The sequence below is a fragment of the Rana temporaria genome, chromosome 5 (assembly GCF_905171775.1).
Source record: "Rana temporaria chromosome 5, aRanTem1.1, whole genome shotgun sequence".
In the NCBI taxonomy this organism is placed as follows: Eukaryota; Metazoa; Chordata; class Amphibia; order Anura; family Ranidae; genus Rana; species Rana temporaria.
The window spans coordinates 413,848,696-413,871,926 of record NC_053493.1 but is presented as its reverse complement, the minus strand read 5'-3'; the positions used below and the strand labels follow the sequence as shown (position 1 = coordinate 413,871,926).

The following is a 23,231-nucleotide window of genomic DNA, read 5'->3' as shown; positions in this document are numbered from 1 at the left end:
CACTGCACACTGTCAGCTTCTCACAATGTGCATTAGAAGCTGCAGCAAGTCAAAGCCTGCCTCATTTCCTGGCTGGAGGACATCCTGCATCATCTAACTCTTTCCTCCCTGGTCTGGCTGTCCCTGGCACGTCGCCTCCCCAGTCTGGCTGCCGCCAGCCCACCCCCCCCTCCCCAGACTGGCTGCCCACCAGCCTGGCTGCAACCGGCCCACCTGCCCCCCCTCCTCAGTCTGGCTGCCGCCAGGCCACCCCCCCTCCCCAGACTGGCTGCCCACCAGCCTGCCCCCCCCAGACTGGCTGCAACCGGCCCACCTGCCCCCCCTCCCCAGTCTGGCTGCCCCCCAGTCTGGCTGCAACCGCCTCCCCCCCCAAAAGTCTGGCTGCCCACCCTCCCCAGCCTGGCTGTAACCGGCCCACCTGCCCCCCCTCCCCAGTCTGGCTGCCGCCAGCCCACCCCCCCTCCCCAGACTGGCTGCCCACCAGCCTGCCCCCCCCAGACTGGCTGCAACCGGCCCACCTGCCCCCCCTCCCCAGTCTGGCTGCCGCCAGCCCACCCCCCCTCCCCAGACTGGCTGCCCACCAGCCTGCCCCCCCCAGACTGGCTGCAACCGGCCCACCTGCCCCCCCTCCCCAGTCTGGCTGCCCCCCAGTCTGGCTGCAACCGCCTCCCCCCCCAAAAGTCTGGTTGCCCACCCTCCCCAGCCTGGCTGTAACCGGCCCACCTGCCCCCCCTCCCCAGTCTGGCTGCCGCCAGCCCACCCCCCCTCCCCAGACTGGCTGCCCACCAGCCTGCCCCCCCCAGACTGGCTGCAACCGGCCCACCTGCCCCCCCTCCCCAGTCTGGCTGCCCACCAGCCTGCCCCCCCCCCCCCCCCAGACTGGCTGCAACCGGCCCACCTGCCCCCCCTCCCCAGTCTGGCTGCCCCCCAGTCTGGCTGCAACCCCCCCCCCCCCCAAAAGTCTGGCTGCCCACCCTCCCCAGCCTGGCTGTAACCGGCCCACCTGCCCCCCCTCCCCAGTCTGGCTGCCGCCAGCCCCCCCCCCCCCCCCAGACTGGCTGCCCACCAGCCTGCCCCCCCCAGACTGGCTGCAACCGGCCCACCTGCCCCCCCTCCCCAGTCTGGCTGCCCCCCAGTCTGGCTGCAACCGCCTCCCCCCCCAAAAGTCTGGCTGCCCACCCTCCCCAGCCTGGCTGTAACCGGCCCACCTGCCCCCCCTCCCCAGTCTGGCTGCCTACCGGCCCTCCCCAGTCTGGCTGCCCACCCCCCAGTCTGGCTGCAACCACCCGCCCCCCCCCAGTCTGGCTGCCGCCCTCTCCCTAGTCTTGGCTGCCCACCGGGCCGCCTCCCCTCTCCCTAGTCTGGCTGCCCACCCCCCTCACTCTCCCCAGTCTGGCTGCCCACCGGCCCACCCCCCCTTTCCCCAGTCTGGCTGCCCACTGGCCCTCCACAGTCTTGCTGCAACCAGCCCCCCCCCCCCCCCTAGTCTGGCTGTCCACCGGCCCACCCCCTCTCCCCATTTTGGCTGCCCACCGGCCCGCCCACCCCCCTCTTCCCAGTCTGGCTGCCCACCCTCCCCAGTCTAGCTGCAACTGGCCTGCCCCCCCCCCCTCTCTCCAATCTGGCTGTCACTGTGGGCGGTCTGCATGCAAATACAGCCTGTCACCCACCCATCAAGGCATTCTAAAAGTAGACAGCCCACTGCGCTTACATCAGGCCTGAGGGCTACTGAGGTCAGGGTGCTGCGATACTGTCAGGAAGCTATGTATAACACTCTGCTGACACCCCCCCCCCCAACCAGCCATGATCTGCCTGCATTACATAGTGAAGCACAGAGACCCAGTGATGAGGTCACTGAAACTATTTATAGAATGAAAATCGAAAAGGTTTTTATTTAAACAAAGTAATTTGTATGTCGATTTGGGAGGGGGGGGGGGGGAGGGGTTTTACCGGTGGGGAGGAATAAGCTTCAGCTAAAATGCCAGAATCCAGAGAGCTCCTCACGTGTGCTGGAAGGGTCAGTCATTTTTACGTTGAGTAGTAGTAGTAGTAGTAGTAGTAGTAGTAGTAGTAGTAGTGGTAGTAGTAGAGAGCTGGAAGAGGCTCCCAGGGGGCGGGACGAGGTACCCTGCAGCCAATCAATATAAAAAAAGGCCGCCCTTCCTCCCATATAATATGATTGAGTGAACCCAGCGGGGTCCCCAGATTCTCTGGTCTTAGAACAATGGGGTACATACAGATCCATACGCCAGGCAGGGTAAACTTTGGCACAGTTAGAGGACATCTCCATGTTCTGCCCGCGAGGTGTCACCGGATCTCCACCCAGTGAAAGGTCACAGCTAAAGAGCACCTGTCACTCACTCACAGCCGACATTCATCCCAGAAACCCGAGCCGAGGAATGCATTTCGTCATGTACAGGAGGATACCTGAGACTGCGGGGCCCCGGGCCCCATGGTGCCTCGGTGAGCTCATCCATTGGAATAAATCCCAACAATTATATGTCACCGCTGAGGATTTCCCCCATCCACCGGAGGAGCACAACCCAGCCAGGCATGAACTACAAGTCCCAGCACATCAACTGGTATTTGTAGTTCCTCAGAAGATTATGGTAGTTTTAGCCTCTCAAATGGAAGCGAGCCATTGCTGGCTATGCTGGCACTTGTAGTTCAGCTGACAGCCAGCAGGGCATACTGGGACTTGTAATTACCATGCTGCGACTTGTAGTTCCCCAGCCGGTGTTCAAGCATCACTGGCATTGCTGCAATGTAGAGTTCCCTGGCTGGTGTTCATTGCTGGGATAAGTAGTCCCCCCCCCCCCCCCCCCCCCGCTGTAAGGGCATACACTAAATAGTTCCTGTATTAGAAGATATGCTGGAACTTGTAGTTCCTCAGCCGGCGTTGAGCCATGACAGGCCATGCTACGACTTGTTCAGATAAAGTTCAGCCCCTGCTGGCCGTTTCTGACCCCTTTAAGTTTGGCCAGGAGGGCCCCTATGCCAAATTTCAGGTAAGTAGATGGCACAGGGGAACCCGGGATCATCCTAGGATGCGGGAGTGGCACATTCCTGGGTAGTGCCGACTAAGCAACTCACACAGCTCTGCACATAAGGAATGTTGGACACCTGCAAGGGGTGAAGCGGAGGGCCAGTGGGGGCACTGCTTACCCAAAGGAGAGGCGTATCAGGATTGCGGGCCCTTGGGGTACAAGTCAACTGCAGTTGGTGGAAAACATAAGGGATCTCTCTAGTAGTAGTGGAGGGCCAGCTGGGGAACTGGGGTCCCCCCTTGAAAGGCCCAAGGGGACCTGGGGTCCCCCCGGAAGGCCCGAGGGGGCTTTAGCTGCCCAGATGCCATTAGACTCCATCTTTCTGCCCTAGTGAAGGCAGAAGAATCCCTGTGACCCGACATCCCCTCGAAAGGCCAGAGGGGACCTGGGATCCCCTTGGAAGGCCCGAGGGGACCTGGGATCCCCTCAAAAGGCCCAAGGGGAACTGGGATCCCCTCAAAAGGCCCGAGGGGAACTGGGATCCCCTCAAAAGGCCCGAGGGGAACTGGGATCCCCTCAAAAGGCCCGAGGGGAACTGGGATCCCCTCAAAAGGCCCGATGAGGCTTTAGCTGCCCAGATGCCATTAGACTCAATCTTTCTGCCCTAGTGAAGGCAGATGAATCCCTGTGACAGGACCTGGGATCCCCTTGGAAGGCCTGAGTGGCCCCCGGGATCCCCTTGAAAGGCCAGAGGGGACCCGGGATCTCTCAGAAGGGCCCGAGGGGACCCGGGATCTCTCAGGAAGGCCCGAGGGGACCCGGGGTCTCTCAGGAAGGCCAGAGGGGACCCGGGGTCTCTCAGGAAGGCCCGAGGGGACCCGGGGTCTCTCAGGAAGGCCAAAGGGGACCCGGGGTCTCTCAGGAAGGCCCGAGGGGACCCGGGGTCTCTCCAAGGCCCGATCGAGTTTTAGCTGTCCAGATGCCATTAGACTCAATATTTCTGCCCTAGTGACGGCGGATGAATCCCTGTGTGTAGCCGGCAGCCACCATCCTGCCGACTCATTCCACCACAGGGACACGTCTTCCCATCACCCTGCAAGCATTGAAGTCGATCATGTCAGCCCACATGCCAGGCGCCGAGCGGCAGTCTCATACTTTAGCAGCGAGTAATGCTTGGAACCCCTCCAATTCCTTCCATCACATCCCCTTCTGCTCTTCGTCACCGACGGACACAAATTCTGGGGCCCCCGGGTGCTAGCTTAGCACCAACATCAGATCAGAATAATGTTGGTCAAGCGTGTCCCTGGCATCACAGAGGATTGTGGGACCGGTTGACGAGCTGCAGATGTTTTCCAGCATGCTGAACACATCGTGTGTTATTGTCTGCACAGTATCCTGCACTGCTTGCGACAATCACATCATACATGGCTTCATTGTCTGTACAACGGCTGAGAAGCGGCTCCATATATCTACTACCCCCTTGGTAACATTAGGCTGCTCTTCAGCCATATTTGTAACTTTGTTCATCCAGCCTTATGACACACATACACCCTGCCACAGTATATAGCCAGAGGGTGACAACACTATTTAGAGCCTGCAGCCCTGTTCATGTCAAATGCACTTCCCCAGCATTGCATCACCACATGAACAAGGACCTACCTGTGCTCTATTCGAAGCTTCCTAAACCCCCCCCCCCCCCCAGCAGCTCCCAGTGCCTGTAATATGTCAATGCACCAGCACTATACAATGCAACAGACCCTGATGGATCCTCCCACCGTCAGCCTGATTTCTGCTGCTCTGGGGGGAGGAGACACATTTCAGGTGGTTATACAAATTTTGTACAGCAGAAGAAGACTTCCATAAGAAAAGTATAATCGTTATAATCTAAAGCCATCATAAGGAGGAGATATCAAGGGAGGTGTGGAGAGCCCAGAAGATGGACGTGATTTAGAACCTTAAGAGGTCATTGGAGGCGGTCTCGAGGATTCAAAAGGATGGACCCCCAATGCAATTGTACAACAAAAACAGGGCACAACAACACTTCCACATTTACCGAGTGGTGATGGAGTCACAGTGGCTCTCTAGTTGGACAATAAACATCCCCAGCCCCCCCAAAAGTGGTATTTCACCAATTGTTTAACATCCACTAAACACTGAAACATTTTTGGATGGAGCCCCTTGGAAGTCCCGAGGGGACCTGGGATCCCCTTGGAAGGCCACAGGGGACCTGGGATCCCCTTGGAAGGCCAAAGGGGACCTGGGATCCCCTTGGAAGGCCAAAGGGGACCTGAGATCCCCTTGGAAGGCCCGAGCAGGCCTGGGATCCCCTTGGAAGGCCCGAGCGGGCCTGGGATCCCCTTGGAAGGCCCGAGCGGGCCTGGGATCCCCTTGGAAGGCCCGAGCGGACCTGGGATACCCTTGGAAGGCCCGAGCGGACCTGGGATACCCTTGGAAGGCCCGAGGGGACCTGGGATACCCTTGGAAGGCCCGAGGGGACCTGGGATACCCTTGGAAGGCCCGAGGGGACCTGGGATACCCTTGGAAGGCCCGAGCGGACCTGGGATACCCTTGGAAGGCTCGAGCGGACCTGGGATCCCCTTGGAAGGCCAGAGGGGCCCGGGCCTTCCAAGGAGATCCTCCATACTCTCTAGAATACTCTGCCAGAAACCTTCAATTTGTCAGGTGCATGGACCCACCATACACCTACTGGCCAATAACGCTTAGTAAATACTTAAAAAAATAAAAATTAAGGTTACTGTATGGTCTAGGCTGTGGAAAACAAACAAACGTGCTGGAACAAAGTGCAGAACATGACAGGAAATCAGGAAATACTTTTACTGATTAACTTTTATAAAGAAGTGTACGATATCTGTACATACCTTCTTCTGGAGAAGATTCTGGATTGGTCACATCCTCTGTTGACTGCTCTGTGACCTCAACCCAACTGTTGTCTACATGGACAGTCTCTTTACAGTCTTTGGCTTCTGGAGGACTCTGGTTAAGGACAACAGTTTCTGATTCCACGTGTAAAACCTCCTCCTTGGATTCAGATGGACTCAGAGTAGGAACAGTTTCTGACACAGCTTGGAGAACCTCATCTTTGGATCCAAATGGAATCTGGGCACGAATCGTCTCCGATACACCTTGGACGATGTTCTCTTTAGTCTTGGTTTGCGACAAAGCTTCAAGAACCTCTTTGGATTCTGGAGGATTTGGTGAAGGTAGAGCAGCTTCTGAAGGCTTTTGGGGTACCTCCACCTTTGGCACAGTCGTTGGGTCCTCTTCCTGGTCTGGCAAGTCAGGTTCGGATGTTGGTTCCTTGGTCCCTGGTAATGGCTCAGTTTCTGGCACACAGATGCCCGCACCTGTACCCGCCAGTGTCACATCTTCTGGATACGAAACTTGTGCATTATGAGGTAAAGTCAACGAAACAGACACACTCTGGAGATGACTCTGAATATGTAAGACTTTTGTTGTCACGATGGACCTTTGTTCTGTAATAGTCCGACTTTCTGAAATGAAGACCGTTTCTTCTTTATCCATTGGAGGGTTCTGGGAAGGAGTAGCTAAAGAAATTTCCAGGTCATCCGTAATCTTGGTTTCAGAAGTGGACTTTCCAATAGTTTCTTCCAGTTTTGCTTCTTCTACCTTTTGTGCAGGTTCTTGAGGATGGAAAACATCTGGACTCTTCCCCTGCTTGACCGCAGTGATTGAAGAGCTAAAATTTTGATCTACAGTGAAAGCATCCAGTATTATAGTCCTTATTTGCTTAGGACCGATTTCAGATTTTAGTTCAGCTTTGGTCTGATCCATTTCTTGGATAGCCTCCTCTTTTGCTGGCTGGGTGGCAGAGATTTCTAGGCTTTCCCTTTTTGTTGATTCTATAACCACCTCCTTGCCCTTGTCTTTTTTCTTGGACCCTTGTTTGCTCTCCTCCTGATCTATGCTAGCTTGGAGGGTATCCTCCTTTTTCTGTGCAAGTTGGGTGGCAGAAACCTCTGGGCCTTCTATTTTTACTACAGCCTTCTTCTCGGCCCCGTCACCTTTACGCTTGGACTCTTTTTTGCCCTTATCCTGTCTAATTTCTTGGTCTAGGTTAGGTTGGAGGGTAGCCACCTCCTCCTTTTGTTTCTTTGCTGGTTGGATGGGAAGGACCTGTGGACCTTCAATTTTTACAGATACTATATCTGTCGCCTTGGCCTGGTCATCCTTACTCTTGAAACCTTTTTTACTCTTTTCCTGAGAAACTACCTGGTCTAAACTAGGCTGGAGGGTTTCTTGCCAAGACCCTCCTGTGCTAGTAAAGGACTCAACTACCTCTCCAACCCAATCTTTCTGTTTATGAGCTTTGCTCTTCATTTTGCCTTCTTTAACCTCTAGTGCATGTTCTGTCTTGCTGGTTACTACACTAGAGCTTGTCTGACCAAGTGTCACCTGTACAATAGTTTCCTCTCGTATAACCTGTTCTGTATATTTCTCAGTTTTCTTCTGTTTAGTTATTAGGGGTTCACTAGTCACCTTCATCTCAGTTAAGGCCTGAGTCACCTCTACTCCCTGCTCTTGCTTGGGCTCTTCCTTTTTGGCCTCACTCGTGGGCTTGGGCTCTTCCTTTTTGGCCTCACTCGTGGGCTTGGGCTCTTCCTTTCTGGCCTCACTCGTGGGCTTGGGCTCTTCCTTTCTGGCCTCACTCGTGGGCTTGGGCTCTTCCTTTCTGGCCTCACTCGTGGGCTTGGGCTCTTCCTTTCTGGCCTCACTCGTGGGCTTGGGCTCTTCCTTTCTGGCCTCACTCGTGGGCTTGGGCTCTTCCTTTCTGGCCTCACTCGTGGGCTTGGGCTCTTCCTTTCTGGCCTCACTCGTGGGCTTGGGCTCTTCCTTTCTGGCCTCACTCGTGGGCTTGGGCTCTTCCTTTCTGGCCTCACTCGTGGGCTTGGGCTCTTCCTTTCTGGCCTCACTCGTGGGCTTGGGCTCTTCCTTTCTGGCCTCACTCGTGGGCTTGGGCTCTTCCTTTCTGGCCTCACTCGTGGGCTTGGGCTCTTCCTTTCTGGCCTCACTCGTGGGCTTGGGCTCTTCCTTTCTGGCCTCACTCGTGGGCTTGGGCTCTTCCTTTCTGGCCTCACTCGTGGGCTTGGGCTCTTCCTTTCTGGCCTCACTCTTGGGCTTGGGCTCTTCCTTCTTGACCTCACTCTTGGGCTTGGGCTCTTCCTTCTTGACCTCACTCTTGGGCTTGGGCTCTTCCTTCTTGACCTCACTCTTGGGCTTGGGCTCTTCCTTCTTGACCTCACTCTTGGGCTTGGGCTCTTCCTTCTTGACCTCACTCTTGGGCTTGGGCTCTTCCTTCTTGACCTCACTCTTGGGCTTGGGCTCTTCCTTCTTGACCTCACTCTTGGGCTTGGGCTCTTCCTTCTTGACCTCACTCTTGGGCTTGGGCTCTTCCTTCTTGACCTCACTCTTGGGCTTGGGCTCTTCCTTCTTGACCTCACTCTTGGGCTTGGGCTCTTCCTTCTTGACCTCACTCTTGGGCTTGGGCTCTTCCTTCTTGACCTCACTCTTGGGCTTGGGCTCTTCCTTCTTGGCCTCACTCTTGGGCTTGGGCTCTTCCTTCTTGACCTCACTCTTGGGCTTGGGCTCTTCCTTCTTGACCTCACTCTTGGGCTTGGGCTCTTCCTTCTTGACCTCACTCTTGGGCTTGGGCTCTTCCTTCTTGACCTCACTCTTGGGCTTGGGCTCTTCCTTCTTGACCTCACTCTTGGGCTTGGGCTCTTCCTTCTTGACCTCACTCTTGGGCTTGGGCTCTTCCTTCTTGACCTTGGGCTTGGGCTCTTCCTTCTTGACCTCACTCTTGGGCTTGGGCTCTTCCTTCTTGGGCTCACTCTTGGGCTTGGGCTCTTCCTTCTTGGGCTCAATTGTGGGTTTGGGCTCTTCCTTCTTGGCCTCACTCTTGGGCCTGGGCTCTACCGGCTTGGGCTCAGGCTCTTCCTTATTGGCCTCTTCCTTTTTGGCCTCAATTGTGGGTTTGGGCTCTTCCTTCTTGTCCTCACTCTTGGGCTTGGGCTCATCCTTCTTGGGCTTGGGCTCATCCTTCTTGACCTCACTCTTGGGCTTGGGCTCTTCCTTCTTGACCTCACTCTTGGGCTTGGGCTCTTCCTTCTTGACCTCACTCTTGGGCTTGGGCTCTTCCTTCTTGACCTCACTCTTGGGCTTGGGCTCTTCCTTCTTGACCTCACTCTTGGGCTTGGGCTCTTCCTCCTTAACCTCACTCTTGGGCTTGGGCTCTTCCTCCTTAACCTCACTCTTGGGCTTGGGTTCTTTCTTCTTAACCTCACTCTTGGGCTCTTCCTTCTTGGCCTCACTTTTGAGTTGAATATTTAATTCAGAATTAAGCTTTTTCTGTTTTTCTGATGTTTTTTCCTGGGCCTGCTTCTGTTCCTTCTGACCTTTGACCTCTAACTGGATATCTGCTTTTACCTCAGTGATTGGAGGTGCGGCTGCAGTCACTGGACTTGGAATTTCAGAAATCTCTTTCTCTTTTTTCTTTTTATTTTTTCGCTTACTCCCTTGACCCTGCGACTCTACAGCCTCTGGGTTTGAAGCTACTTGAGCTTCAGTTACTTGTACATCTATATGGTCCACCTTTTGAAAATCATTTTTCTGCTTCTCCTCTTGCTTAGAGTGTACTTTTACTGACTCAAAAATAGGGACTATTACGCTTGAGGCCTGCACAGCCTCCTGTACCTGTGTGTCGATTTTTTGCTTTTTTGATTGGCCCTCATCCTTTTCCTGCTTGGGTTCCAGTTCAAATATCTTTTGAACTTTTGAGGTCTCTTTAATCTCTGTGTGTCCCCCTTGCACGTGGTTAGTGGTCTCTAGTGTTTTATGAGTGATGACGGAAGTCCTATTCGTTAGGGGGGCTACATGGTGCTCAAGTGACTTTTCTACTACTAGGTTTCTGGCCTCCTCCCAGGTTTGTAAGTGTCTGGCCCCTGGTTTATTTCCTGCATATTGTAGCTGCGAGGTCGAGGTGACGCTATTTATAATGATCTCAGACTCCCTTGCTCGATTCTCCTCCCTCCTCTCCTCCTGTCTATCATGAATGGAGGTGATGGGACTCAGAGCTGTCAGAAAGTCAGCATGTGCTCTCACTGCCTGCTTGCTAGTCACCTCCGGCTTTCTGAGCCCTTGTGTCTCTGGCAGTCTTTTTTCGGCTATCCTCCTCTCTGTGATCTCCAAGGCTGTCCTCTCTACAGAGCTCTTTCTACCCTCATCCCACTTTTGACTTTCCCTACTGCTCCCCCATTTCTCTCCACCATTCAGCACATGAAAAGCATGACTTGGGAAACTTGTTCCCCCCTTCTGCTCAGCCCTGTCCGCCCCTCTCTGCCACCCACCTTCCTGCCAGCTGTTCTCAACCACGTGGGTAGTGGTGGAGCCATGTGTGCCGTCCTGCCCTCTCTGGATCACAGTCTGCTCCCTTCGCCGGTACTCTTGCCTCTCCACGTCGCCCTGGGGCTTAGGGACATAGGATGTAGGTCCCCGGACGGACTGGACGTTTTCAGCAGGTGTCCTCCTAGGTGCACCTAGGGGAGGGACAGGGCGCCTCACTCTCTGGAGAGAAGCCGGCACAATCTCAGGTGGGAGATGAAGGTACTGTCGCAGGTAAGCGATGCCTTCATTAGTGAGGTACCAGTAGCAATGCCTCCATACGAAGGTTTCCCGGACTAACCCCCGCGACTTCAGCGATCCCATGGCTTTGGTTACCTGAAGGTTGGTGACACCGGGCACCTCGGCATGGCGGCTCTGCGGCCTCTCGTCGTTCTTCGCCACCATGACTCCATCTCTGAAAATGATTTCGTAGATCGCCCGCAGGCGATCCCGCGGCATCAGCATCCCGGCCACCATCTTGGCGAATGAGGCTCAATGCAAATGGCAGCTTAAAAAATTCCAGCAGCAAGAAGTTGAAAAAAATAAAAAAATAAAAGAAAAGGGAATTGATCCTCAGCAATAAATAAAAAGCCGTAAAAATTCCTGGAGCCACGCTAAACTAAAAACGAATTGGATCCCCCTGAATGGCTGCGTGACAGGGAGAAGCGACAGCTCCGCTCTACAATAATCTCTGCAGAGCCTAAAAATGAGCAGCAAGAAAAGTTTTTTTTTCCTCCTCCCCGAGTTGCTGCTCTCTCCCCCCCCTCCTCAGCTGCCTTTGGAGAGGACTCCACCTCCAGGGTGTCAGAGAGACTGGACAGAGAAGAGAGACAGCACAGAGCGTAGAGAGACTGCACAGAGCGTTAGAGAGACAGGCGCACCCAACCATGCCTGGGGACTCCACCTTCTGCCCATTCCTATACCAGGAAACCCAACTGGGTCCTCAATCAATCAATCAATCTCACCCCTGGCTTTAAACATTGCCGAGTAGTTTTACAACCCGCATGGCGGTGTCACCATTACAGGAACTAAATGTAACTAATTCAAACAGCAGGAAACTGGATACAATGTAACAATTCATCTCAGTGTAAAAGTCACCATGAGAACCTGGCTACTTAATTATTGACCGAGCGGGCATGTCTACAAGACAAGCACTGTACATGCATTGTGTGGGGGAGACGATGACGACAATTGACCACCCAACGGATGGGCAATGCCAACCAAGTGGGCTGGTAGAGCAACCAAAAACACTGCAGATTTAGAAAAAGTATTAGTTACATAGTTAGTCAGGTTGAAAAAAGACACAAGTCCATCCAGTTCAACCACAAAAAAATAAACAAACAAAATAAACAAACAAAATAAAAAAATTAGTGATCGATAAAATTATTGCAGCAGCGACAACACCATCCATACACCAGGCAACATCTGCCATTCCCGTCGTCAGCGGCAAATGCAAATCGATGTCCAGATTTTCATTGCGAAATAAAATTCCAGAGATTATGGGCTCGATTCAGGTAGACTTACGACGGGGGTATCAGTAGATACGCCGTCGTAAGTCCGAATCCGCGCCGTCGTATATTTAAGCGTATGCTCAAATTGAGATACGCTTAAATGTTGCTAAGATACGACCGGCGCAAGTCTCCTACGCCGTCGTATCTTAGCTGTCTATTTCCGTTGGCCGCTAGGGGCGTGAACGCCGATTTACGCCTAGAATATGTAAATCAGCAAGATACGCCTATTCACAATCGTACGCACGGCCGTCGCAGTAAAGATACGCCGTTTACCTAAGGCGTTTTCAGGCGTAAAGATAGACCACCAAAAACATGGCGCAGCCAATGTTAAGTATGGACGTCGGACAGCCGTCGAATTTTTGACGTTTTACGTCGTTTGCATAACTCCACCGTGAATGGGGCTGGGCGCAAGTTACGTTCACATCGAAAGCATTGACTTTTTGCGACGTGATTTGGAGCATGCGCACTGGCATACTTTCACTTTGCCGTTCATTCGAAGCATCAGTTACGTGAGGTCATGAATAATTTACATAAAACATGCCCACCTCTTCCACATTTGAATTAGGCGGGCTTACGCTGGCCAATTTACACTACGCCGCCGCAACTTACGGAGCAAGTGCTTTGTGAATACTGCACTTGCCCATCTAAATTGCGGCGGCGTAGCGTAAAAACCATACGCTACGCCCGCAGAAAGTTAAGCCGCCGTACGTGAATCTAGAGAATTATTATAATATATATATATATATATATATATATATATATATATATATATATATATATATAATATAATATATATATATATATATATATATATATATATATATATATATATATATATATATATATATATATATATATATATATATATATATATATATATATATATATATATATATATATATATATATACATACACATACATACATACATACATACATATATATTTATATAAATAATATCTCTTTAAGACGCAGTGGGAGGAGCTGGATAATCCATTTTTTTTTTTTTTTATTATTATAAACATCTTACAGCAGGAAGCGATTAGTATGGAAGGATCGTATTTTGCGGTTGTCTCAATGACGCCTGTCCCATGTTTCCTTTTTTTTTCTTGCTCCACCCAAAACTGAGGTTTCATGGTTTGGTGGCTGCTATAGAATCATCTCCCTCTGGGACATTCTTGGCTTATTATCTCTGCTCCGCCCCTAGACGTTGCGGCCATGCCGACGGGGTCCCACCATCCCTGATTAATTTTTAATTATTAGGAGAACTGCAAGAGCTTCACTAAACCAAATGGACACACATACACGTAAAAAGCTCAGGTGGGTGGGAAGAAAGTAGGGCGTGGAGATTTCAGCACTCCACCTATAATTATCACTTTTGGGCGGACCGTTACCAGCAACTCAACACCATACAGTTTCAAGCAGTCACAGATGAGTTTTCCAGGGTTACACCTAGGCATGATGGGCCCCATAGCAAATCCATTAAGGGGCCCCCCTCCACTTTTGTAGCTTCCAGCTCCAAGCCACTTCCTCATGCCATTATAGAATGATAATCAATTTCATGGAACACGTAAAAAGCTCAGGTGGGTGGGAAGAAAGTAGGGCGTGGAGATTTCAGCGCCTAGACTCCACCTATATTTATCACTTTTGGGTGGACCGTTACCAGCAACACCATGCAGTTCCATATCAGCTTTCCAGGGTTACACATAGGCATGATGGGCCAACATAGCAAATCCATTAAGGGGCCCCCTCCACTTTTGTAGCTTCCAATTCCCAACCACTTCCTCCAGCCATTACAGAATCGTAATAAATTTCATGGAGATTCTATAGCGGGTCCCAGACTATATACATATCCAGTTTTTGCCCATAGCTATAGCCGTCTGTATAAATCCCATTAGACTTGGACAGTTCCGGGCCCCATAGGAGCTGCACAGTGTGCTCTATTGTTCCACTCTTAGGACTTTGTGCTCCTGTCTGTGTGTAGTTAAGACTAGAGCTGTCTCCCGGCAGAGGTGGCCACAGGGGAAACCCGGCACGAGGGAGTTTAAAATAAACTGGCCACTTCTTAAGAAAGCCCAAACTCAGCAGCTGCCTAGAGCCCTCAGCGGGCGTCCTTCACTGCCGGGGGAGGGGGTCACATCAGCACAAATAGTTAACATGACAGCTCTGTCATACGACCAGATAGATATATATATCCATATATATTCCTAGACGGCAAAAAGGTGGCAGAGAAATAATACCACAGCAGCTGCGTTCATGTGTCACACACAAATGTCACTCTCACCCGACATGGAGGGTGCAGAGTGCGAGCTCTGCAGGCGAGGCCGGTATCGCGGAGAGCCCCGGTAGCCATGACCATGAACGATTTCTCTTTTTTTTTTTTTTCTTGTAAATAGTTTTTTTTATTAAGGAAAGGAAAAATCAGAGTACAAAATACAGCCAAGGTACCCAAGTACCGCACAGTAGCACATAATCACAAAATGGCAATACATACTCTAAATATAAGCAATTTTTATATCTTATATCAAAAGAGAGCAAAGAAAAACATCACTATCTATGATTTACTCGCTACTAGCTAATAGTAAAAAAAAAAAAAAAAAAAAAAAAAAAAGGGGGCAACTTTAATCAGCGGAAGCCTCACACAAGCTGGGACACGACTCGGGGATAATTGTTAAATATCAAAAGCTCATTTCCTCGGCTCTCTGACGCAAGAGGCGGAGTTTCTTCCGACTTAAAAATCATAATTTTAATAACTTAAAAGAGCATAATCATCAAGCTACTGACACTGCAGGAAAAGCCACACACTCAGTCAAAAAAATAAATGGTGTCACATCATACATCTTATAATAAGATCTCACACGCTTAGCAATGTTCATACACATTTATACAATCAAAAAAAAAAAAAAGCATTTGTATGAAAATTTTCCAGCATGCTGGCAAGTTTTTCTAACAAGGTCGGCCTTCAGAAGCACAGAAACAGCTCTTGGTGCAGAAACCTTGACCACCAACCCCAAGGGCCAGTCGCCTTACCTCAATCACCAACCCCAAGGGCCAGTCGCCCTACCTCAACCACCAACCCCAAGGGCCAGTCGCCCTACATCAACCACCAACCCCAAGGGCCAGTCGCCCTACATCAACCACCAACCCCAAGGGCCAGTCGCCCTACATCAACCACCAACCCCAAGGGCCAGTCGCCCTACCTCGACCACCAACCCCAAGGGCCAGTCGCCCTACCTCGACCACCAACCCTACGGGCCAGTCGCCCTACCTCGACCACCAACCCTAAGGGCCAGTCGCCCTACCTCGACCACCAACCCCAAGGGCCAGTCGCCCTACCTCAACCACCAACCCCAAGGGCCAGTCGCCCTACCTCGACCACCAACCCTACGGGCCAGTCGCCCTACCTCGACCACCAACCCTAAGGGCCAGTCGCCCTACCTCGACCACCAACCCCATGGGCCAGTCGCCCTACCTCAACCACAAACCCCATGGGCCAGTCGCCCTACCTCGACCACCAACCCCAAGGGCCAGTCGCCCTACCTCGACCACCAACCCCAAGGGCCAGTCGCCCTACCTCGACCACCAACCCAAAGAGCCAGTCGCCCTACCTCGACCACCAACCCCAAGGGCCATTCGCCCTACCTCGACCACCAACCCCAAGGGCCAGTCGCCCTACCTCGACCACCAACCCCAAAGGGCCAGTCGCCCTACCTCGACAACCAAACCCCAAGGGCCAGTCGCCCTACTCAACCACTAACCCCAAGGGTCATTCGGCCTACTGGACCAACATAAGGTCATTCTTCCCACTGACCACCAGGTGAATGTACTGTGAGCAGTAGCTACTGAAATTACTGGAAGGGGTTGCTTGAGACACGAAAGAGCCTAGGCAGTATTTTCATTATGGATCAGTATTTCTTGAAGACAAAAACAATTTTCAGGTCCAAATTCATGACCGCATGACCTGATTAAAAAAACTTCTTAAACCATATTAGATTACACGATATTGAATACTGCCGGACTACTAGGTCTAATAACTGCAGTCTCATTCATTATCACTTTTACCTATGCGATGGTTGCCATAGTAAAATTCCCAGACATGAAAGGGTTAAATGGAGATACCCGTCTACGAAGGAGAAGGGCAGGTCGAGTGAATGAAACAGGCTGTGCACACGCTTGACTAAAGCCACAAAACATGTCCCAGACGATAAAAAGGTTTTTGAGTCATTAGGACGGGTTATAATTACCCTCACCTTTTACTGTCAGTCCCCACCCAGCTCCCCAGCTTTAATCAAATTATTCTGACTGCTTTGATCCCATCGCACCAGATCTCATCACCATATTTCCCAATGGAGCCATGTCTACAAACCCAACTTCCATCATTCCATCTCCTCATCCCTCATCTTCCCAACCCCAAGCTTAACCTACAGTTACCAAACTCATCACCCTTTCTACCAATGGGGCAATGGCCAACAACCCAACTTCCATCATTCCATCTCATCATCCCTCATCTTCCCAAATCCAAGCTTAACCTACTGTTACCCAACTCTCATCACCCCTTCGACCAATGGGGCAATGGCCAACAACCCAACTTCCATCTCCTCCCTTTCCATCACCACATCCTTCACCTCCAAAATCCTAAAATCGGCCAATCTTCATCTACAGCTACCCACTTCCCCATAATCCCATCGTCCAATAAGGCAATGACTATCAACCCAGCTTCCATCATTACATTTCCTCAACTATCACATACCCCCATCATTCAACTCCCCAATCACTCCATCTTCATTTACAGTTCCCCAGTTCTGATCACCCCCATTTCCTAATGGAGCAATGTCTAGAAACCCAACTTCCGTCATCCCATCTCTTCACCTTCCATCACCCCATCTCTTAACCTTCCGTCATTCCATCTCTTCACCTTCCATCACCCCATCTCTTCACCTCCAATCTTAACCTACAGTTACCAAATTCTCATCACCCCGTATCCCGAATAGGGCAATAACCATCAACCCAACTTTCATCATTCCATTTCCACACCTAACATAGCCCCATACTTCAACTCCCCAATCATTCCATCTTCATCTACCCCAGATCCCATCACCAGATCCTCCATCTTTATACACCATCAATAGTTCCCCAATTCCTATTATTCAATAACTCCTTACCATCACCCACATTCCACAGCCCCCCCCCCCCTTCCTATATCAAGGCCCCCCAGTTCCTTTCAATACATCTCTAGGCTCCCCAACTCCCAATGTCCGATCTTCAGCTTCCCTGACACTGTCCTTTCTCCAGGCTTACCAGTTCCCACTGCCCTATATCCCAAATCTTCCCACCAAGCTCCCCAACTCTAGGTCACCTTGTTTTCATCTACAGATTCCCAGTTCCCATCACCCCATTCTCCAACTCCCTTCATCACATTTCCAACTCCTAGTGCCCAAGTCTACTAGCTACTCCTGTCTCATCACCCCATCCCACAACTCCGTTGACTTCATTTGTGGCATATCAACTCCTGTTAGCCATCACTTAATTTTTGGGCTCCTATAACTCATCTCAGACTTCTAGCTTTCATTGCCTGATGTTCCAACTCCTATTTTTCTATCCACCTGACCCACACTACCGTCAGTGCCCCCTTCTTCCCAGATCACCCATCTTCTTCCTCCCATGATTCAATTCAAGACTACTTAACCCTACTAACTAGGCCTCAACGACATTTCTCCAAGCTTTACCCAGACTATCGCCGCTGTAGAGTTTCTGCCAGCAGGTGGTGCCCAACTAGGAGAATTTCGGAAAGGTCGGTAGAACCCTACTCAATTTTGGAAGTGGCTGCAATCCCTGGAATATTCTCCAATCTAAAAAATATGTCGGAGCTGGGGCAAGATCTGCTCGGTTCTGTTCATCCAGGCAATGAGAAGTGTCAGATTCTGGCTTCTCAGTAACTTAGACCATTGACTGCCAGCCCTTCGGTCATTTCCCTTCCTAGTGATAATCATATCTTTGCATCCTCAGGCCCGGCATGGCCAAGACCGCAATAAAAATAAAAAGACAGACAAGGGGCAAGTTGGGAGTACCCGTTTAGATAAGCATAGGGCCAGGGCCCTTCAGACCCCCCCAACGAACGGCACCCAGCCTGGGATCTTCTCAGTACAGTGGGGGACCCAGTAAGTCACTGGGGCCCCTTTCAGCAACATGGAGCTCCGCGTAGCATGCGACCCCGGCCTGGAAGGCCATTGCCGGGGTCCATTGGATGCGCACACCTTAAAGGTGGGTGCCGCACCTGGAACCCGCGAAGAACCAAAGAAAATGGCGTCTGCCACAGATATACTCCTCCCCAGCATGCACCGGGAGTGAAAACTCCTCTAATTGGCTGCTGGGGAAAAGTGGCTCTGCCAGAACCCCTCTAGCGCCACCTGTCGCCCAGGGGTAGAAACAACACCCCTGGAGCGCAGACTGACCTACAGGACAGTTCAGGAATGACAGCAGCCCAAATTTAGCAAATTGTGAATGGGAGCAAAATAACTCTCCCATTCCCCACTAACTTTAGCGTAGTGTCCATACTGAAAGTAAGGGGGCGCTACACTAGCAAAGCACATCCATTATACTTTTCCCTCATCATACACAGTGCAGATCATATGGGGATAGAGAGGTTTGAAGGGGGGTGACCTGCACTGTAGACTGGTAGAAGGTCCCTCATACAGTGGAGTTACCCTATAAGACAGTACAGTACGGCACGGGACCGATTTGTCCCTGCACATTAATACCCTTCCGTTTGTGACAGCGGCAGCTGGGGCCTGGATACGTCGCCCCCGGCTCGTCATGTGCAAATATATATATATACAGAAGTGAGTGAGAAGCAGGATGTGTGGCGGTGTCAGAATCCTGCTGGGTTTATATGGCTCCAGGCACGTGTCCTGGCATAGTGGCCAGATGGAGGGCTGCCAGCTAATACTGGCGACCATTGCCAATACCAGCAATGGTCACCCCCATGACAACCCCGCAGGGCCAAAAATACCGATATACAGGAGATGAAGGACCAGGAGACAAAATTCCCTCCATGCCCATGAGGGCGATGGTGCCCTGCAGTCACTGTGCACCCTCCCCAACCATATCATGGATGTCACCAGCCTGGATAAACCGGCATTTCTGAGACATCACAGCCAGGACAAGCCTGAGGGCCCATTCACCCTTAACGTGTACGGAGTCATGCGTTAACGTGCATTTTGTTCATTATGAATAGTCCACTAACACACCAAAACTTCTGTACCATGCACTCCGGTGCAGGCAAACATGCTTGCAACCCACATCATTAACATTTCACACCCGCTGCAGATCGCAACTGCAGTGCGTTTTGAACACAGTGTGGAAAATGTGCAATATTTCTTCAGCTTTCAATAAAATAGCCTCTGGTGACCCTGCGAAAGGAAATCCTTGTTAAGGGGCTTCCGGTTATAGGGTGACAACACTCTGTCCCAGTCTTCCATTGTGTTCCCATGTCGTCACCCTCCCACAAGGTCTTCCAATGGAGAATACAATTGGCCAGTTCAATACTCATTGTGCAGGTGTTCCATCAGATTAGGTGACCCGTCAAATCTGGTAACGAAAGGGAAATTCCATCACCAACTTGGTACACCCCGCAGTAAGGATACACTGAGAAGGCGGCAAGTGGACATCTTTGTACACCCACTGAAGTCTTGCATTTCATACTTTATACCAGTAAACTGAGCTTATATAGTGAAATACAGAATTTTGAATTTGGTCTCACTGTTTTGATGTTGAATTCTAAAAGCAGCAGCAGCAGCATGTTCTGTCAGATCAGCAAACCTGTGAGATCAGCAGGCTCGCCGCCGCTTTTCAAATTCAACATAAAAAAAACAGTTTTTACGGATTTCTAAATCCTGTATTTCACTCTATATTCCTTGTTCACACTGCATGCGATTTTACATGTCAAATCGTCAGCAATGACAGTCCTAATCGGTGCGACGGCACATCTGTGGCGCTGCACCGATTTCAAAAAGTAGTTTCTGTACTACCTTTTTTGCGATTTTGGCCTGCGATTTACATTGACACCCGTGCAGAAACCTGTCTCTAATCGCAGCCCGAAATCGGGACCGCCAGCGGGAGTGAAATTGTGCGAGTTCAGCTCAACTCGCACGGCTTCATTCCCGCAGCCCAGTGTGAATCTAGGCTTAAGCTCAGTTTACTGGTTAAAAAAAAAAAAAAAAAAAAAAAGTGTGAAATGCAAGACTTTGGTTGGTGTACAAAGATGTCCGCTGCGGGCAAGTGCGGGGTGTACCAAAATGGTGGCGATGGAACGTCCCCTCCGTCAGGTTGTGACAAAACTGGAAGTCCACCTTGAAAAATATCATGGAGCCACCACTTGAGGGAAAGAAAGAAAAGAGAAAAAGAAAAAGAAAGAGAAGAGAAAAAGAAAAAGAAAAAGAAAAAAGAAAAAGAAAAAGAAAGAGGAAAAGAAAAAGAAAAAGAAAAAGAAAAAAGAAAAAAGAAAGAGAAAAAGAAAAAAGAAAAAGAAAGAAAAAGAAAGAGAAAGAGAAAGAGAAAGAGAAAGAGAAAGAGAAAGCGAAAAAGAAAGAAAAAGAGAAAGAGAAAGAGAAAGAGAAAGCGAAAAAGAAAGAGAAAAAGAAAGCGAAAAAGAAAGAAAAAGATAAAAAGAAAAAGAAAAAGATAAAAAGAAAAAGAAAAAGAAAAAGATAAAAAGAAAAAGAAAAAGAAAGAGAAGAGAAAAAGAAAAAGAAAGAGAAGAGAAAAAGAAAAAGAAAGAGAAGAGAAAAAGAAAAAGAAAGAGAAGAGAAAAAGAAAAAGAAAGAGAAGAGAAAAAGAAAAAGAAACAGAAGAGAAGAGAAAAGAAAGAGAAAAGAAAAGAAACGAAAAGAGAGAAACGAAAAAGAGAGAAAAGAAAAAAGAAGAGAAAAGAAAAAACACACCCACTGGACAGAGAACTCAAGTGGGAGGGGGGTAGATTTACTAAAACTGGAGCACTCTGGTGCAGCTCTGCATAGGAACCAATCAGCTTCCAGGTTTAATTTCCAAAGCCCAATTGAAAAAGCCGAAGGTAAAAGCTGATTGGCTGCCATGCAGAGCTGCACCAGATTCTGTGTGCTCCAGTTTTAGGTAATCCCCCTCTCAATGGTGTCATTCATTGAGGGTCTATATACATGACTGCGGTGCATCGATGCGCAATACGACATGCGTTGCAACCAATCACAGCTCGGTGCAGACAATCCCTCGCATTTCAGATTAGACGGGTCGCCCATACTAAAGCCTTGGTGTGCTGCGGAGACGGTAATCCGGCCTGAACCGCCGGCGTCTGATGCACACACCTGTGTCCGGACAGGTACAGCCGGCTCCGCTCACACACCTGTCAGCGCTGGAACAGGTGACATCCGGGGGCCTGCCATTCCTCTGGCCCTGGGGCCGCCTTGTATTTTTTCCCTGGCTGATATCAACAGTGATAGGAGGGGAGGGGGGGACGCTCAGGATTCAGCGTATTACACACAGCTCAGCGGCCTCCAGAAAGCGCCGGCGGCCATTTTCAGTTCCCACGCAGACAAGGGAATATTTATTACTGTCAATATTTTCACACTGCCTACAAATAAAAAAAGTGCCGTGTCCTATGCGAACCTCCTCCTAATTTTTTATATTTTAATAAAATAAAGAAAAAAAAAATATTTTATTCTATAAAATAACAATTATTTTAGAGAAATAGAATATATATATATATATATATAAAATAATTGTTATTTTATAGAATAAAATATATAATTTTTTTTTATATTCTAAAAAATATATATATATATATATATATATATATATATATATATATATATATATATATATATATATATATATATATATATATATATATATATATATATATATATATACATATACACACACACACACACATATATATGAGGAAAGCATACATTTCCAACAATGTTGTGAATGAGCCCCTACACTCCACTGAAGACACAATAGTTATATTGTCACCCTCATTTGCATCCTCATTTGCATAGCCACACCCCCTCCCAATACTCCCAAATCCTTATGAATTTATTGCAGCACAATTTGCATGCAGAGTACAGAGCCGGCTGTGTTCAGAGACGGTTTACAGTGAGAAACCAATTTCTAGAATTTGGTGGAGGCAAGACTGGTCACTCCCCAAAAGGAGAGTGAGCGCAACAGAGCGGGCGCAAGAGAGGCTGTGGGATGGGCCTATTACAGGCTGCCTGCAAAGAACAACGTGACAGCACTATACAAGTACCTTAAATAATAATATAAATAACAACAATAACTACGAGAGGGGGCGGGGCCAAGACCAGGCCCCCTGTACAAGGAGAGGGATCAGCAGTGAGTGGTCTTTATTACAGGAAGTCTCACGAAGCACACCGAGATTCAAAAGAATACTCCTGATCGATGGATTTACAGGATTTTTGCAGAGTCCGGAGTTCAGCTGTAACTGCTTCCGAAAGATGGCTACAGCACAGGCTTAGTTTGCTGGTAGGGGGGCCATTGATGTCTTGATCGTGCTGCCCGCGCCTCCCCAATGCGACACTCTGTAAATCGATGAGTCCTTCAGACTCAGCTGATCACAGATCAAGGTAAAGGGCCAATCACAGCAGCCCTTTACCAGGTGATCAGCTGTAAGCCAATGACAGCTGATCACGGATGTGGACACAAGCCAGTTATTGGCTTTTCTTTCCTCACACTCACAGAATGAGGAGGGGAGAAGAGAGCCGATACCTGGCTTATGTTACAGGGACATCGGCACTGATCATCAAAGCAGTCCTATCACTGCTGCCCATCAGCACCACCCATCAATGCCCTCCCATCAGTGCCGCCACCTCTCAATGCCCAGTCATCAGTTCCGCCACCTCTCAATGCCCATCCGTGGTGCCACCTCTCAATGCCCATCCGTGGTGCCACCTCTCAATGCCCATCCGTGGTGCCACCTCTCAATGCCCAGTGCCACAACCTCTCAAAGCCCAGTGCCACAACCTCTCAAAGCCCAGTGCCACAACCTCTCAAAGCCCAGTGCCACAACCTCTCAATGCCCAGTGCCACAACCTCTCAATGCCCTCCCATCAGTGCCGCCACCTCTCAATGCCCATCCGTGGTGCCACCTCTCAATGCCCAGTGCCACAACCTCTCAAAGCCCAGTGCCACAACCTCTCAAAGCCCAGTGCCACAACCTCTCAAAGCCCAGTGCCACAACCTCTCAAAGCCCAGTGCCACAACCTCTCAAAGCCCAGTGCCACAACCTCTCAAAGCCCAGTGCCACAACCTCTCAAAGCCCAGTG

The 23,231-nt window shown here is 50.2% G+C and overlaps 1 protein-coding gene across 9 annotated transcripts in view; it reads right to left on the bottom strand.

Moving 5' to 3' along the window:
• The window catches only part of PLEC (plectin), a 353,372-nt gene that overhangs the window by 222,272 nt on the left and 107,869 nt on the right, over nt 1–23,231 (bottom strand). For 4 of the 9 annotated variants that reach the window (XM_040355098.1, XM_040355100.1, XM_040355099.1 and 1 more), the window contains exons 1-3: nt 9,306–11,105; nt 9,075–9,239; nt 5,867–8,792 (exon numbers count right to left, since the gene is read on the bottom strand). The exons of 3 other annotated variants lie outside the window; for them this stretch is intronic. In XM_040355098.1, coding sequence (XP_040211032.1) covers nt 5,867–8,792; nt 9,075–9,239; nt 9,306–10,883 — 4,669 coding nt within the window. In that variant the 5' untranslated portion in view covers nt 10,884–11,105. Of the gene's footprint in view, nt 1–5,866; nt 8,793–9,074; nt 9,240–9,305; nt 11,106–23,231 lie in introns of those variants that run through there. 2 more of the 9 variants (XM_040355102.1, XM_040355103.1) reach the window with 2 other exon arrangements.